The sequence below is a fragment of the Galeopterus variegatus genome, unplaced genomic scaffold (assembly GCF_000696425.1).
Source record: "Galeopterus variegatus unplaced genomic scaffold, G_variegatus-3.0.2 Scaffold3350, whole genome shotgun sequence".
Taxonomy (NCBI): Eukaryota; Metazoa; Chordata; class Mammalia; order Dermoptera; family Cynocephalidae; genus Galeopterus; species Galeopterus variegatus.
In genome coordinates this window covers 26806-41077 of record NW_007729461.1, presented here as the reverse complement: position 1 = coordinate 41077, position 14272 = coordinate 26806, and the positions used below count along the sequence as shown (strand labels likewise).

The 14272-nt window shown below is 36.3% G+C and overlaps 1 protein-coding gene across 1 annotated transcript in view; it reads right to left on the bottom strand.

Annotated features, from left to right (window-relative positions):
- The window catches only part of LOC103600452 (von Willebrand factor A domain-containing protein 8), a gene marked incomplete at its 5' end in the record, with an annotated part of 202468 nt that overhangs the window by 175469 nt on the left and 12727 nt on the right, over positions 1-14272 (bottom strand). The window contains one exon of the mRNA XM_008584728.1: positions 978-1053. Coding sequence (XP_008582950.1) covers positions 978-1053 — 76 coding nt within the window. The remainder of the gene's footprint in view (positions 1-977; positions 1054-14272) is intronic.

The following is a 14272-nucleotide window of genomic DNA, read 5'->3' as shown; positions in this document are numbered from 1 at the left end:
ATCTCATAACATATTCTAAAAGAACTGAGAAAAATTTTTAAAAAATTTTAGGGTAAAAATAAACTGAATTAAAAAACAAACAAACAAAAAAGAAAACATATAGCTTCTATCTCTAACCCCATCTCTGTTCAGGGAAAGTCAGGTCCAAACTGGGAGAACTGAGGCAGGATATCCTAAAAGACTACAATCCCTGGGGTCTGGACCATGGATGTTCCCATGATGGCTCATTTGTGTAAATAAAGAAGACATGAGAAACATGCCTTGCATGCTGGGATTTCTTTGGATCTTGTGTAGGAAACTAAAGACTGGATCTTCCCAGCTGCCCAAAGCACTGGGTTAATATTTTATTAGTTAAAACCATTAAAAAAACCAAAAAACAAAACAAAACAAAACCTCTCTAGAAATATTACCTAATTTCAAACTCTACACATTTAAAAACAATAGCAAACTTTTTTAAAAAAAATTCTAGAATAAGGGCCGGCCCGGTGGCGCACTGCTACAGTGCGCCGCTTGGGAAGCGCGGTGGCGCTCCCGCGGAGGGTTCGGATCCCACGTACAGACCGGTTCCCGTTCACTGGCTGAGCGAGGTGTGGGAGCAACACCGAGGGTTGCGATCCCGTTGCCGGTCCCGGTCCGGTACGGGCGCGACACTGAGGGTTGCGATCCGTTGCCGGACACGAAAAAAGACAAAAAGGAAAAAAAAAAATTCTAGAATAAAAAATAAATCAATAGAGGATTTCTGTCATTCTCTCAATCTCTCACTCTGAAGAGAGAAAAGAATAAGAAAACATGTTATTTCCCCAATAATTTGCATTTAAATATCTACCCCTAAAACGACACAAAAATAAGTGCTTTCCAGTGAGACTAAAATATATTGGAATCAATGGGAGATTCCCCCCCACCCCCACCCAAAGGCTGAAATACAACTATCATTCAAAAAATACTCTTGAAAATATTCATATAATTGAATTACTAACCAAAGGTGAGTCTTCATACACAATAAGTCCATCTCTAACTGAAGGCTGAAGAGTAAGAGTTTGTACTGTGGTGTCCCTAAAGTTAAAGCAATACATTTTACAGTTAGTAAGGAAATAAACCGGTGTTTGATCATCAATAAAGATACAAGAGTACTTTTTAAATTTTTGTTAATTGTCTTGCTTTTTCCAAGAAAAATAACAGTAGCAAGTGAAGGTCCATTCAGTAACAGTATTTTGTGGATTTAACATAAATTACAAGGGTTTGGGAGTTAATCCAGGTTTATGAATTATCCAGGCTCTTCACTTCTATTTTTCTTTTTGGTAATCTACTTTTGGCCATTTCACACCTCAAAATGACCTTCTGAGGGTGAAGAGGAAGAATTTTAAATATGTATATATATATTTATATTATATATAATATTTATGTTACTTAAAAATAACTTTAATGACAAGTCTGGTAATGACTGGTGTGCTGACATGGCCAATTAAAGCAAGTCTATGAATTACACATCCAGGCCCAATATGCCAACCTGCCATCACTAGGTGCCAAAGCCAGACTATCTTACCCCGCTCCAAGAATACTGGAGTTACTTCACAGGATTTTGAACAGTTGGAATTAGGGCAATCCATTTTATTTTCTTAAATCTACCTTCTACTATATTTTTCTGACCCTCCTTTACATCAAAATCTTCAAAAATATTAATTGTGAGCTATCCTGATGTTATGAGCCTTCTCACATGAGATATGAAGTTCACATCACCTACAGATATTCTTGCCAAAAATGTGCGTACAGAACCTGTACATGGCAGGTAGGTTCAGACATTTTTAAGGGGCTCAATTTTATATCTTCACCTTCTACATATACCCTATCTTAAAACTGAAAAATTCCATGGCCACCTTGATCGTGTCGTACACACAATTAGAACTACTTTTAAAATATGAGTAGCACCTTTCTTCGGAAGAGTTTAAAATTGTCTTTTCAAACTACCCTACCACTTATTCAAAGTAAAATGTGAAGTTGCAGTTGTGTTGTTTTGAGTATCGACCCTGTGTAAGACACTACTTGGAAAGTAAACTTCAGACCCTGGTGTTATGATATATATTTGAGAAACTTATACCCAAATGCCAAATTTTACTACAATCTATTAACATTATAAAATGTGTGTCTACTTTAAAAAAGCAGTAAATACCATATGACAATCAAAAACAAAGCAAACTTAAGGTATAACTCAAATTACTTTTTTGTTTTAGCAAAACTAATTTAATTAAAATTAGTTTAATTACTTTGAGAGCCAATGTGGGATAGCAGAAAGAGGACTTTGGAGTCAGATCAATCAAGATTCAAATTCTGGTTCTTGCCACTACTAGCTATATGATCTTGGATAAGTAATGAAATTCTCCCAGGAGGATCTTTGATAGAACACCTGGAAAATATCTAGCACAGTATCTGACAGATCGCAGGAGTATAATTACATGGCAGCTTTAGCTATTTGTTGTTATTGATACTGCTCCAGTTGTGACTGAAAGTTCCTTGACTGTCTAACTTCTACTTGATCTTCAGGTTGTTAGCATAGATGGTACTTCTTGGAAATCCCTTTCTTGACTCTTTGCAGACCAGGTGAGGTATGCATGCTATATGTTGCCTTTGAGGACTGGATCTCCCTTATTTTACCTTTACCATTCTATCATAATTACTTCTTTTTTTTTTTTCCTTTTTGTCTCTTTTTTCGTGTCCGGCAATGGACCGCAACCCTCAGTGTCGCGCCCGTACCGGACCGGGACCGGCAACGGGATCGCAACCCTCGGTGCTGCGCCCGCCCCTCGCTCAGCCAGTGAGCAGGAACCGGTCTGTATGTGGGATCCAAACCCTCGGCAGGAGCACCGCCGCGCTCCCAAGCGGCGCACTGTAGGTGTTGCACCCACACCTCGCTCAGCCAGTGAGCGGGAACCGGTCTGTATGTGGGATCCAAACCCTCGGCAGGAGCACCGCCGCGCTCCCAAGCGGCGCACTGTAGCAGTGCGCCACCGGGCCGGCCCCATAATTACTTATTTTAATGTCTATCTTTCTACACAGACTGTAAGATCTAATAGTGTAGAACATAACTACATGGTCTCTCATTCTGTCCCTTTTATTTACTGATGTCCGGCTCAAGAAGGAATTTAATAAATGTTTGTTGAATGAATAAAATAAACAAAAAATGCTAAATGGTAAAAAAAAAAAAAAAAAATTGTAACTTATAATGCAGGATACAGCATATGAACTCCCAAATTTATTGGATCATAGGACTCTCTTTTTTCTACAGAATCTGGAACCCAGTCTGGTATATATTGGGTTAGATTAAGGCTGACTCTCTTAGAGGTAAGGAATGCTCCTTACTAATCTGTAAGTCTATATTAGAAAGTAACGTCAGGAAAGTATGCTTAGGGTTGACAAGTCAAGGGATTGAGGGGTTGATGATTTATGTCCATCATGGACTCTAACTGAGTTGAATTTAGACTTTATCATAGAGTATAACTTCCATAGCAGAGTTGTCATTTATCATGGCTTGAGCAGATAGGTTGGCAACACAATCACTGACATTTACAATTTCTAGACTACCTACTTTATTTGCATCTTGTTTGAAAGTCTTCTCCCTCCAACTTGACGAGTGATTGGTTTCTTTAGTTAATTCTCTGGAGGTCTGGCCTATTGTCATTCCTGACTCTTATTCTAAGCTCCTACCACATGATCCTGGCTCTTGTCAACCTGGCACCTGTCCCCATGATTGACTGCTTCCTAGGGTTCTGGCACTACACACACTTTATAAATAATACAGAATTATTCTTTTATTTTCACCAAAAATCAAATTAAGTTGTGTCTAAAAATAAGCATTGGAGGGCCGACCCTGTGGCTCACTCGGGAGAGTGCGGCGCTGGGAGCGCAGTGGCGCTGGAGGGCCGAGGCAGTGGGTTTGGATCCTATATAGGAATGGCCGGTGCGCTCACTGGCTGAGCGCGGTGCGGGCAACACCAAGCCAAGGGTTACGATTCCCTTACCAGTCACACAAAAAAAAAAAAAAAAAAAAAGCATTGGAGGACGTTAAGGAAAGTGAAAATATATTGTGACAATTTATTGGTGCTTATCAACTTTCAGTATGAATAAAATGTTTATGTAACAAAATAACATATACTGCAGTCATAAATCCATTTCTGTATTGGTGGATCTTATAAATTTATTGTGGAACATACTTTATGCTATCTTTTGTTAAATTAATTTTCAGAGTTTTAAACAAATCAAGAATGGAGTTTAACATCACTTGAATTCACTGTTAATATTCTAGCAATAGAGAACGAGGTGGGTAAGGAAGGAAAAAAGATGAGTTCACACAGATTTTTATAGCAAAACAATGTATTTCTCATCTCAGCTCTCACATATTTAATGGGCAACAACATCACACCTTCCAGCACCAAAAATGGAAGGGGAAAAAACAACAACAACAAAAAAAAAACCCCAACAAAAACCTCTTGCATCATTGTCAGTAGAAAGGAAATTCAGTTGTTACCTAAATAAATATAGTGCTTCAGAGCAGATAAAGAACAGTAAATTCAAACTGAATTCTACTTTTAAAAAGGCAAATAAAATTGCTCTGTAACACATGAGTTCTGATAGCATATAACTTATCAAATTACATTTCTCAAAAGACTTTTGTGCTAGAAATAAAAACTATAGGTTTGAGGGAACAAGTACAAATCAGATGATTTCCAAAAGAGACTAAAATGAGGATAAATACAAATGGGAAACATGATTTGCAGTGAAGCAGTCTGCAAGAAAGGAATTTATAGAATAAAAAAAATGGTTTTATTCTGCTTTGATTATTAATGCTTTCATCTAGTATACCAAAGGAAAAGCAAAGGCTAGTACAATATGTAAAATAATACTGAGCTTAAAAAATGAGTTGGCTTATATTTCAGTAGTTACCCTGATTATGTAAAAGCAAAAAACAGTCTACTCCCCTCTGCATAGTACTTAATAAGAAAAATGCCTGATTTCTAAGATATCCCATATCATAAACTTTAACTTAGTAAGGGATAAAGTGACTACTTTTGTTGCAGATAATATATAAACTGACTCTTAAAGACAATATAATTCTTTTTCAGAGAGTATTTGATTAAAATCATTGCTCTTGCATTTATGAGCATCTTGGCTCAAAATATATTAATTCTCTACAAAAATACACAATGACCCTAAGAGAATACTTTACTTGCTACAATTTCAATTTTATTATGATTTGTTCCTCTCAAAACAGCTTTGAAATATAAGCTAATAGAAGTTTAGATCAATAATACCAGGGAGAAGAAAAGTTAAAACATGTCTAGTTACACTTCCTTAGTCTAAGGTTTAATAAAGAGATGAATTTCCAATATATAACAGTTACCAGTAATGCTTGGTGAATTAATTAGAATCAGCTAATTGTTCACATTTATGTTACCACCACTTGTTCTCATTTCTTTATTACAAACTATAGCTGTCTAACAATTAAAGCCTGTGTCAATAAAGGGGCTACTTAAAAAAGTACTATTCTAAAATAAATCCTATTCTTCTTTTAACTCTGTAATTTTAAAGTTTCTTAAAAATTGGAGTCATTAATGTTTCAATGGTAACTTAAAATAATTCCAGATGCATTAAAACTAATTAAATTGAGTAAAGACCAGTTTTTTTGTCAAAATAAGGAAAAGAAATTGGCCTCTAGAGAGCAAGCACAATCTGTTCTAAGATGTTGCTTGTGGAGGTACATTAAGCTAATATTTTCTAATTTATTGAGTAAAGATCTCAAAATAGTGATGTTTATTTTGAAGATGATATTTTAAGGAGTTGTATTTTAATTGATTTATGGTTAGTTTTCTTTTATAAAAACAATAACAGTTAAACATAAGAGTGAAGAAAAGAAGACACGCAAGAGTTTCAAATATCTGACAAAAATCTTCTCTAACTTTATAGTTCACTAAAATAAAAATGGCTAGAGGAAGAGTCCACTAAATAATATGAGCCAAACAAGAGAAAGAAAAAATAAAATATGGTGCAAAGGAGGCACTGAACAAATATCTGCTTAATATTTTAGAAAGAGGGATGATTATGAAAAGACAATTAAATGGAAATTTTTACCAATAAGATATAAGCATAACATCACTGATTGAGAAGTAAATGCTGTTGAAAGATATTTTTCAAGTGAAGAGTTCATGACATTGTCAAGAATATCATTTTCACAAGGCTTATTTTAAAATAAGTAATGAAATAAAGATAAGGAGCACTAATAATAATTATTACTAACAACTTAGAGAGTGGTACTTAGACATATGTGATGCAAACAAGTTTAAGAATTAATTGATGTTTACCAACATTCTGGGCTCTCCTGAATATAAGCACACCAACCCCTGACTCCTACGTACAAAAAACAGATTTATTTTGCCATATTGGGAAAGAAGCTTCCTCAAACCCCTCAAACAGAAATAGTCATTTCTACAAGTAGGGTTGCCATTAATACAAAAAAAGAAGACAAAATAAGCTATGATTATGGCGATGTTAGTTAAAATCCAGCGCTGGACTAAATTTGGATCCTTCTCCTAGTTTGGTCAATCAGTTAATCTCTTGAAGCCCAAGATTACTCATCTTTACAGAGGGAATTAACATAGAACACATGAGGGAGTTTAAAAGAGTAAAAGGTAAGGAAGATAAAAAGGGAGTGAGAGAACAAAAGGGCAAGAGAGAGGGAGAAAGAGTGTTATTATACAGTGCTTTGATGTTTTGAGGGAAAAGTCCATTTAGTAAAGATAAGCAAAATATTATTTCTGCCAAAGTGACTGAAAAGACTCCAGCTCCTAAAATAGTTGTTTTGGAGGACACATAGTTTATTTAGTAGTCAATCACTCATCACTAATATGCCCAGATGCAAAATATCTTAACAAACTATAAAAGGAAGGAAGACATTAGGGGGATAATATTTATGGAAAGAAGCCTACTGGGATGCAACACTTCACTTTTCAGAGGTAAGTTCTTGCTGGGAACAGGAGGTAGAAAATAGCCACAGAAAAACAGTCACCTGATGGAAGCTAAACATTTCAAAATATGCTTAGTTTTCAAAATCTACTTACCTCAACCATGTCTCCTAGTACTATATTAACACTATTTAAAAAGAAATTCTTCCAGTAGTTAAAGCCTGCCGATAACCAAGTCTTTTAAGAAACTCTGAAAAATTTTAAAGTTGTCCATTATTTAGAAATGAAAACAAATCTACTAAAATGGTATATAAAAAATTGGATCTTTTATCCTTTACTCTGAAAACTGGCCATCTTGGTAAATTTTAGGGACTCAAAATGACCCAATTTCTTTGCAGGAACTTCCCTTTTGCAGACAAAAAAGACAGTGTGCAGGTCCCTTATCAGAACAGAAAAAATGTATTTTCTAATCAGTTTTTTAAAAGGAATAGAAGAATGGAATGAAGATCAAAATACAGAGCTGAATGTACAAAGATGTACACACAGATGCCACCAGGAAGTAAGGCTGATGAATGTTGTGTCTAGATAAATCTTTATCAGAAAATATAGTACAAAGTAATTTATATTTTAAAAAGACTTTACCAATTGAGTTACAACATAAAAGTGTAAAAAAAAAGTCAAACTTAGTAAATGACCACTTTTTCGTATCAAGACATTCTAAAATCTTTTATTCAACAAATATTTATTGAACATGTACTAATGGGTACTATTTTAGATATTGGAGAAGTGTCTATGAACAAAACAGGTAAAAATTTCTTTGCTCAATGAACTTAAATTCATATTATATTTAAGGGAACTTATTTTACCATACTAATAATGTGCCACCTTTTAGTACAGTATGAATTAGATCTTTCATGAGATAAATATCAAAAGATATTTTACCAAAGACAATTCAAAGAAATCAAGCTAAGTATTTTTGATCACCAAGACAAATGGTAATCTAGCCTGCTTCTACTTAAGTCCACCAGAAGAGACATGTTCTCCATGAAGCTGGCTAGGAATGTCTCTTTTGGTTAATAACCCAAGATACGTTTTTTGTGTAATACATATTGCCTAAAACTTATTATGTAAATTGCATTTTGTACATAGCATGATATTAATTGATATACTATAATCTCTGAGTTATTTTATCCTTATTTCTGGTTGTTCATCAACTGGAAAAAATTCCCAGTGCTCTACTTTTAAATTTAACAGACTTTAACCACCCAGATCAAATAGAATACAGTATGTAAATATGTACCATATTTGGAAAACTCTTAACTTGAAATATATTTTTAAGTTTTCTATAATTTAACTATTTTATTAAGTTCTTATGATAGATTTTCTTAAAGAAAGACACTATTGCATCATAAGAGAAATAATACATGTTGCATTTAGCAGCAAAAGTTCATTTCAACCCCAGCCTATCTTCCAGTGTCATTTTAATGGCAGAGAAGGGATAGATACCTCTGAGGAATTAAAGGGCAGAGGACTGAAGCAGCCCTCTAAACACAATTCTTTGTCATCTTGTGTTTCATTTTAAAATTTGATGTAGATTTGAATGCGAATCCATAATATATGCAGTTTGTTTCAATACAGAAATGTTTAAGTCACCATAAGGAAAACAAGCAACAAGGAGCTGTTGTCCTGAGCCAACACCTTCAGGAAACTGGGTTGAATTGAAGACAACTAACGCTGCATAGCAAGTCCAGCATCTGGATGCTTTTTCTCCTCTGGCAGCTATCACATCACTTATTGAACCCCAAATTAAAGAAATGAGTGGTTGTAAATAGCTATTGTTTTTCCACTGCTTTATGAACTATGTCAGGGTAATCACTGTGGACAGCCTCTGGGATGATGCCAGAAAGGCAGCATGTGCAATATTTTCTGACTTCTGCTGGTAGACATTTCAACAACGGTTATCTTTTTAAGAAATCACATAGCTTACATCATCTCAGGACTGAAAAGTTCTCTTCTGTTCTGGGTAATCTCTTCCCCCCTTTCAGGATGAACATGAGAATGTGGTTCATTTGTCCTGCTCTCTCATGTGAGTTTAGATACTACTGCTATTTTTCTGAACATCTTCAAAACCACACAAAAAAGAAAAAGAGTACAGTAAACCCTCTGTGTCCGTGGGTTCCACATCCATGGATTCAACTAACTGTGTATCAAAAATATTTGAATAAAAGAAATTCCACAAAATTCCAAAAAAGCAAAACTTAAACTTGCCATGTGCTGAGTGCTGTGTTGAATCTATGTAAATGTAGTGATGAGGAGGCATTGTATTAGGTATTGTAAGTAAACTAGAGGTGATTTAAAATATATGGGGAGATGTGTGCAAGTTGTATGCAAACACTATGCCATTTTATATCAGGGACCTGAGCATCTGCAGAGTGGGTCCTGGAACAAATCCCCTGCGGATACTGAGGGAAAACTGTACTTAATACGTAGATTAAACTTAAAAAAAAAAGTGGCATGTTTACAGAGTCAAAACACTGGAAATAGTTTACTGTCCAGGGCTACTCAAATGTCAGTCTCCTCAGTGAGGCCTTCTCTGCTCAACCTACTTAAATTAGTAACCTCTGCTCTGGCCCCTTCCCTGCTTTACTTTTCCCCGTAACACTTATCACTGAAATACAACATATTTTAATGATCTCATTCTCTTTCTCTCCCGCCAGCAACTAGAGTATAATCATTTTAGTGCTTTTGTTCACTAATGTATCACTCACATTTAGAAAAGTAAGCAGCATATAGCAGGTGTTCAATAATGCTTGCTGAAATGGATGTATTTCAGCTACTTCAATCATGTTTCTTAAGGCCATACCTCAATATGGCTTTACTGAGGTATTTACTAGAAGTTCCTTAAGCACTGTGTTTATTTGTATGTACATTTTCTCTTTTCTGGAAAGTTTTCTCTTCCTTTCTCTCCCCTTTGCCTGACAAACTGTTAAGGCCCATTCCTTAAACACTCAGTTCAAATGTCACCTCCTCTTAGAAGCATTCCTTATTTCTCACTTCCATTCTGCTGGTTGAATTCATTGTTCCACAGAAAGTACGTTACACTTAAGAAACATTTTAATTGTTTATATGACTTTCTCCCTCACAAGGTATATCATCTAAGACAAGGGTATAACATCTTTTTTTATATACCTAGTGCCTCTCACCATGACCTGTACCTTGTGGGCATGCAATCAATGTTTGCCCAAAGAATGAATGAATGAGTATTAAACAAGTATTAATTACATATTTCCAATGTATAAAGCAGATTATTAGGCATAAATTATTATAACACTATTAATTCAGAGACCCTGCTCTCAGGAAGCTCACATGACAAGGAGAGAAACATAAGGCAATTAATTAAATATAATTCATGTCAGAAGGTGATAAGGCCTATAATCATCTTTTGATAGGCTTGTTGGCCATTTGTATATCATCTTTGGAGAAATGTCTACCTATGTCCTTAGCACATTTTAAAATCAGGTTTTGGCTTTTTTGGTTGAGCTGTAGGAGTTCTTTATATATGCTGGATATTAACCCCTTTTCAAGTATATGATTTGCAAGTATTTTGTCCCATTCAGGAGGTAGTCTTTTCACTTTGTTGATTGTGTACTTTTTTTTTTTTTCTTTAAAAGATGACCGGTAAGGGGATCTCAACCCTTGGCTTGGTGTTGTCAGCACCACGCTCAGCCAGTGAGCAAACCGGCCATCCCTATATAGGATCCGAACCCGTGGCCTTGGTGTTATCAGCACTGCACTCTACCGAGTGAGCCACAGGCCGGCCCGAAGGTAATTAATTCTGATGGGAGAGAACAGGGTTCTGATAACAGAGTTTGATTTTGACTGGCGAAGATGGTAGTAAGTGCTTACAGGTAGATGAACAGACAAACATGTAGAAGTTTGAAGACACAAAAAAAGTTTAAGGGAACACCTGGTTATCCAGCATGTCTAGAATTTAGCTGCGTGGAGGGAAGTAGAGCTGGATAGGCACGGTAACTCCAGAGTGGGCAGAGTCTTAAATGTCATGCTGAAGAGTCCTTCATTTCATGGAAAATATTAAGCCACTGGGGGACCAATTATTTATCCATTTCAGAGAGTGAATGTTTCAAAGATGGCTGGGAAGGAAAAGACACTGCACTTATTTATTCGTTTAACAAATCTTTATCGAACATCTGCAGTACTCCCAAGGAGAGCTCACTGTCTAGTAGGTGGGAACATGTAATTGTGATAAAGAATGACAGGTACAATACAGAGCCTGTTAAAAGTCAGTGGCTCTAAACTTACCATCAATAAAAGTGTTTTTTGAGATGTTTTAAAATACACAAAAATAGAAACAGAAAACAATGAATTAAAGATGAAAAATAATATCTTAAAAACACCCAAATTTTATTTAATAATACAAAAAAACTTTATGTTCTCATTAAAATTTAAGGAAGAATATTTTGGGAAGAGCAATGTGATTGATATACTTTATTATTTTGTGGTTTAAAGGCCTAGTCCTAACTTCAGCTCATGTCAATACTTTGTTTTAAAGGCTATCATAGCTGAAAAAGAGCTCCTGAGGACATGCAGATCCAGTGGGAGAAGTATAATATTGACTGCACTCCTTATAGCTCAACATACATTTTTCAGTCTCATCTATCAAAGACCAAAAGGCTTTTTGCTCCCCACTTTAAAAAACACTGTGCTGATGGTAGTACAAAGAAAGAAAACAATATCTTCTTGTGAAGGAGGAGAAGAAAGGGTTTAAGAAATTTTCCCAGAGGAAAAGACTTTCATCTGCATTTTGATGAAAAAGTAGGAGTTTTCCAGGTAGACTTGACAGGGAATTTCAGGCAGCAAGAGCTGCGTGTGGCAAGTTATGAAGCCATCAACACGTATGTGATACTTGGGAACCACAGGCAGTTCATACAGCTTAGACGTATATGACGAGAAAGGGTGTAAGACAGACGAGGAAAACAGATGGTGCTCATGCTCAAACTGAGGAGTGTGGACTTGATGTTTTAGGCAACGGGAGTCATTGAAGAGTCCTGTGCAGGAGAGTAAGTGATCAACTTTATTGACTGGAACAATGTGAGGCATGGAAAGGAGTGATTAAGAGGTTGAGTTGTTAACCAGGAGGATACTACACTAGTCCAGGCAAGAGAAGATGAGGAATAAACTGGTTCCCACTACTACTAGCATGCTGACATTGATAACTCTATTCCCTCAGAGTCAGACCATAGCTAGGCCTGGTACCTTTAGCTGATGGCTGTAGTCCTGTTCCAAGCTATGACTAGCCTGAATTCTCACAACCTTAGCCTAGTCACTGTAACCTAAGGGCTGGTTATTACTTCTCTTCTGGATCCATCCTGCACTGGCTCAATTCATCCACTTAGTCTCTGGAATAGACAAAGTTGCTGAAATGCCAGAATGTCTTGCTGCAAATCTCACCACAATTATGAAAATAGCCACTGCTGCCAAACTCACCAGTGTTTGAGTTCTACTTCTCAAGTAGTGTTCCATTTACTGCCTATCACATTGCCCTTTAGAGAATTTGTATCATTTTCATTTTAGCACTGATATTTTCCTGTTCATTAAATTATGTGTTTATTGCACATCTTCTCACGACAAGAAAGCTTCTTGACAGCAGTGACCCTGTCTGTCCTGTTCATTGCTGTATTCTCAAGGTCTACAATAGTGCTATGGACATAGTAAGAGCTCAAAAAGGTTTGTTTAGTAGATCTCTTTTTACCACCAAATGCATCTGTCCCCTAGCTACCACACCACTGACTTCTGAAAGCTCACAGCTAAACCTTTCTACAGAGAACTTTCCTCCACCAATGGGAACTGCCTTGCCCAGAAATGCCTGGGAGGTTGTTACAGTTCCCTCTTCCCTCCCCCTCAGGGAGTAGCCCTTAACCAATGACTTACTGATAGGGGGCAAAAAAAGGCAGGCTCTCTTGCTTCCAGGTGGGATAACTGAGTAGCAGCATTGACACTCCAGGGCTCCCTGTAAAGAGGCTAAGGCCAGACTTCAGCTAAACCACTTCTTTTCCCTGGCCTTATCCTGATTCCTTCACTTCCCTACAAGTTTCACCTAACTACTCTCCCTCTATAATCACTTACACAAACATTGCCATCTCTGGCTCTGCTTCTAGGGAACCGACCTAAAATATATGCTGACTGAATGAATAAATGAATGAAGATAAATGTAGAAACAATCCTTAGATTTTCCAGCAATACTCTTAATTCTTCCTGCACAAAACATTACAGATACATTTCAGTTAATACTAATTACTTAACAGAATTGTGAACTGAGCAATCCCCTTAAGACACAAATCTCCTTACTGAATTTAAGCACCTCATGCCACCCCCTTCTGCTCATTTTATCACTGTTATCATCTAAAGAGTCTGGCTACAGCAAGATCTGTCTCACTTATATGGCACTCCCTTATAAGCTCAACAAAAAACATTCTAAATCTACATGACTAAGAAGACAGTTGGGAGGAAGATGGCACTGGCACAAGACACTTCTTCACTCTTACGTGCTTCCCTAAGGACACTGTAAGAAACCTGCAGCTGGTGCTGACTGGAAAGGCCCAGAGGAAGGAGAGCAGGTTTAAGAGGTTGGGACATGATATTAAGCATGATAAGATAATGTGAGCTTGGAACAATTCTCACACTGAGTTTGTTTTCACTTTTATTACAACTAAGGACTAAAACTTATTTGAATCCCTCCCCCATCAGAATATCACTGAATATCAACATAAAATAATTTTCTTTACAAAAATTTGCTTTACAAATAAAAAAGAAAAAACTGGAAGGTTGCAAACTAAATTTATAACAGTGATTGATTTGAGGAAGGGGAGATGAGATTGGAAGAGGTGGTTAAAGGGTGGTTCAAGGGGACTTCAGCTGTAATTGTAGTGTTTTATTTCTGCAAAAGAAAGAGAAGAAATCTGGAAAAATATGAACAGTTATTAAATCTGGGTGATAAACTTGGGTATGTGTTACATATTTTTATTTACATTTTTGGATTTTTAAAGTTTTTCTTAAACTAAAAAAGTACATAACAGTTGAAAGGAATGTAGCTGTTCTCTAGTGGCAGGGGATATAAAACAAAACTAAGAAAAAAAATACACACTGCATCAGTGGTTCTCAAGCTTCTTAAGATTGTGATTTAGAAAAAATAAATTAAAAAGAACCCTGTAGAACCCTCCTTTTTTCCAGTTTCTTCAAAACAGCCTACAGCATGCAACTTGCTGGTATCTCCAGTTTCAGGAGTCTGTCTGTAGCTCTGACTC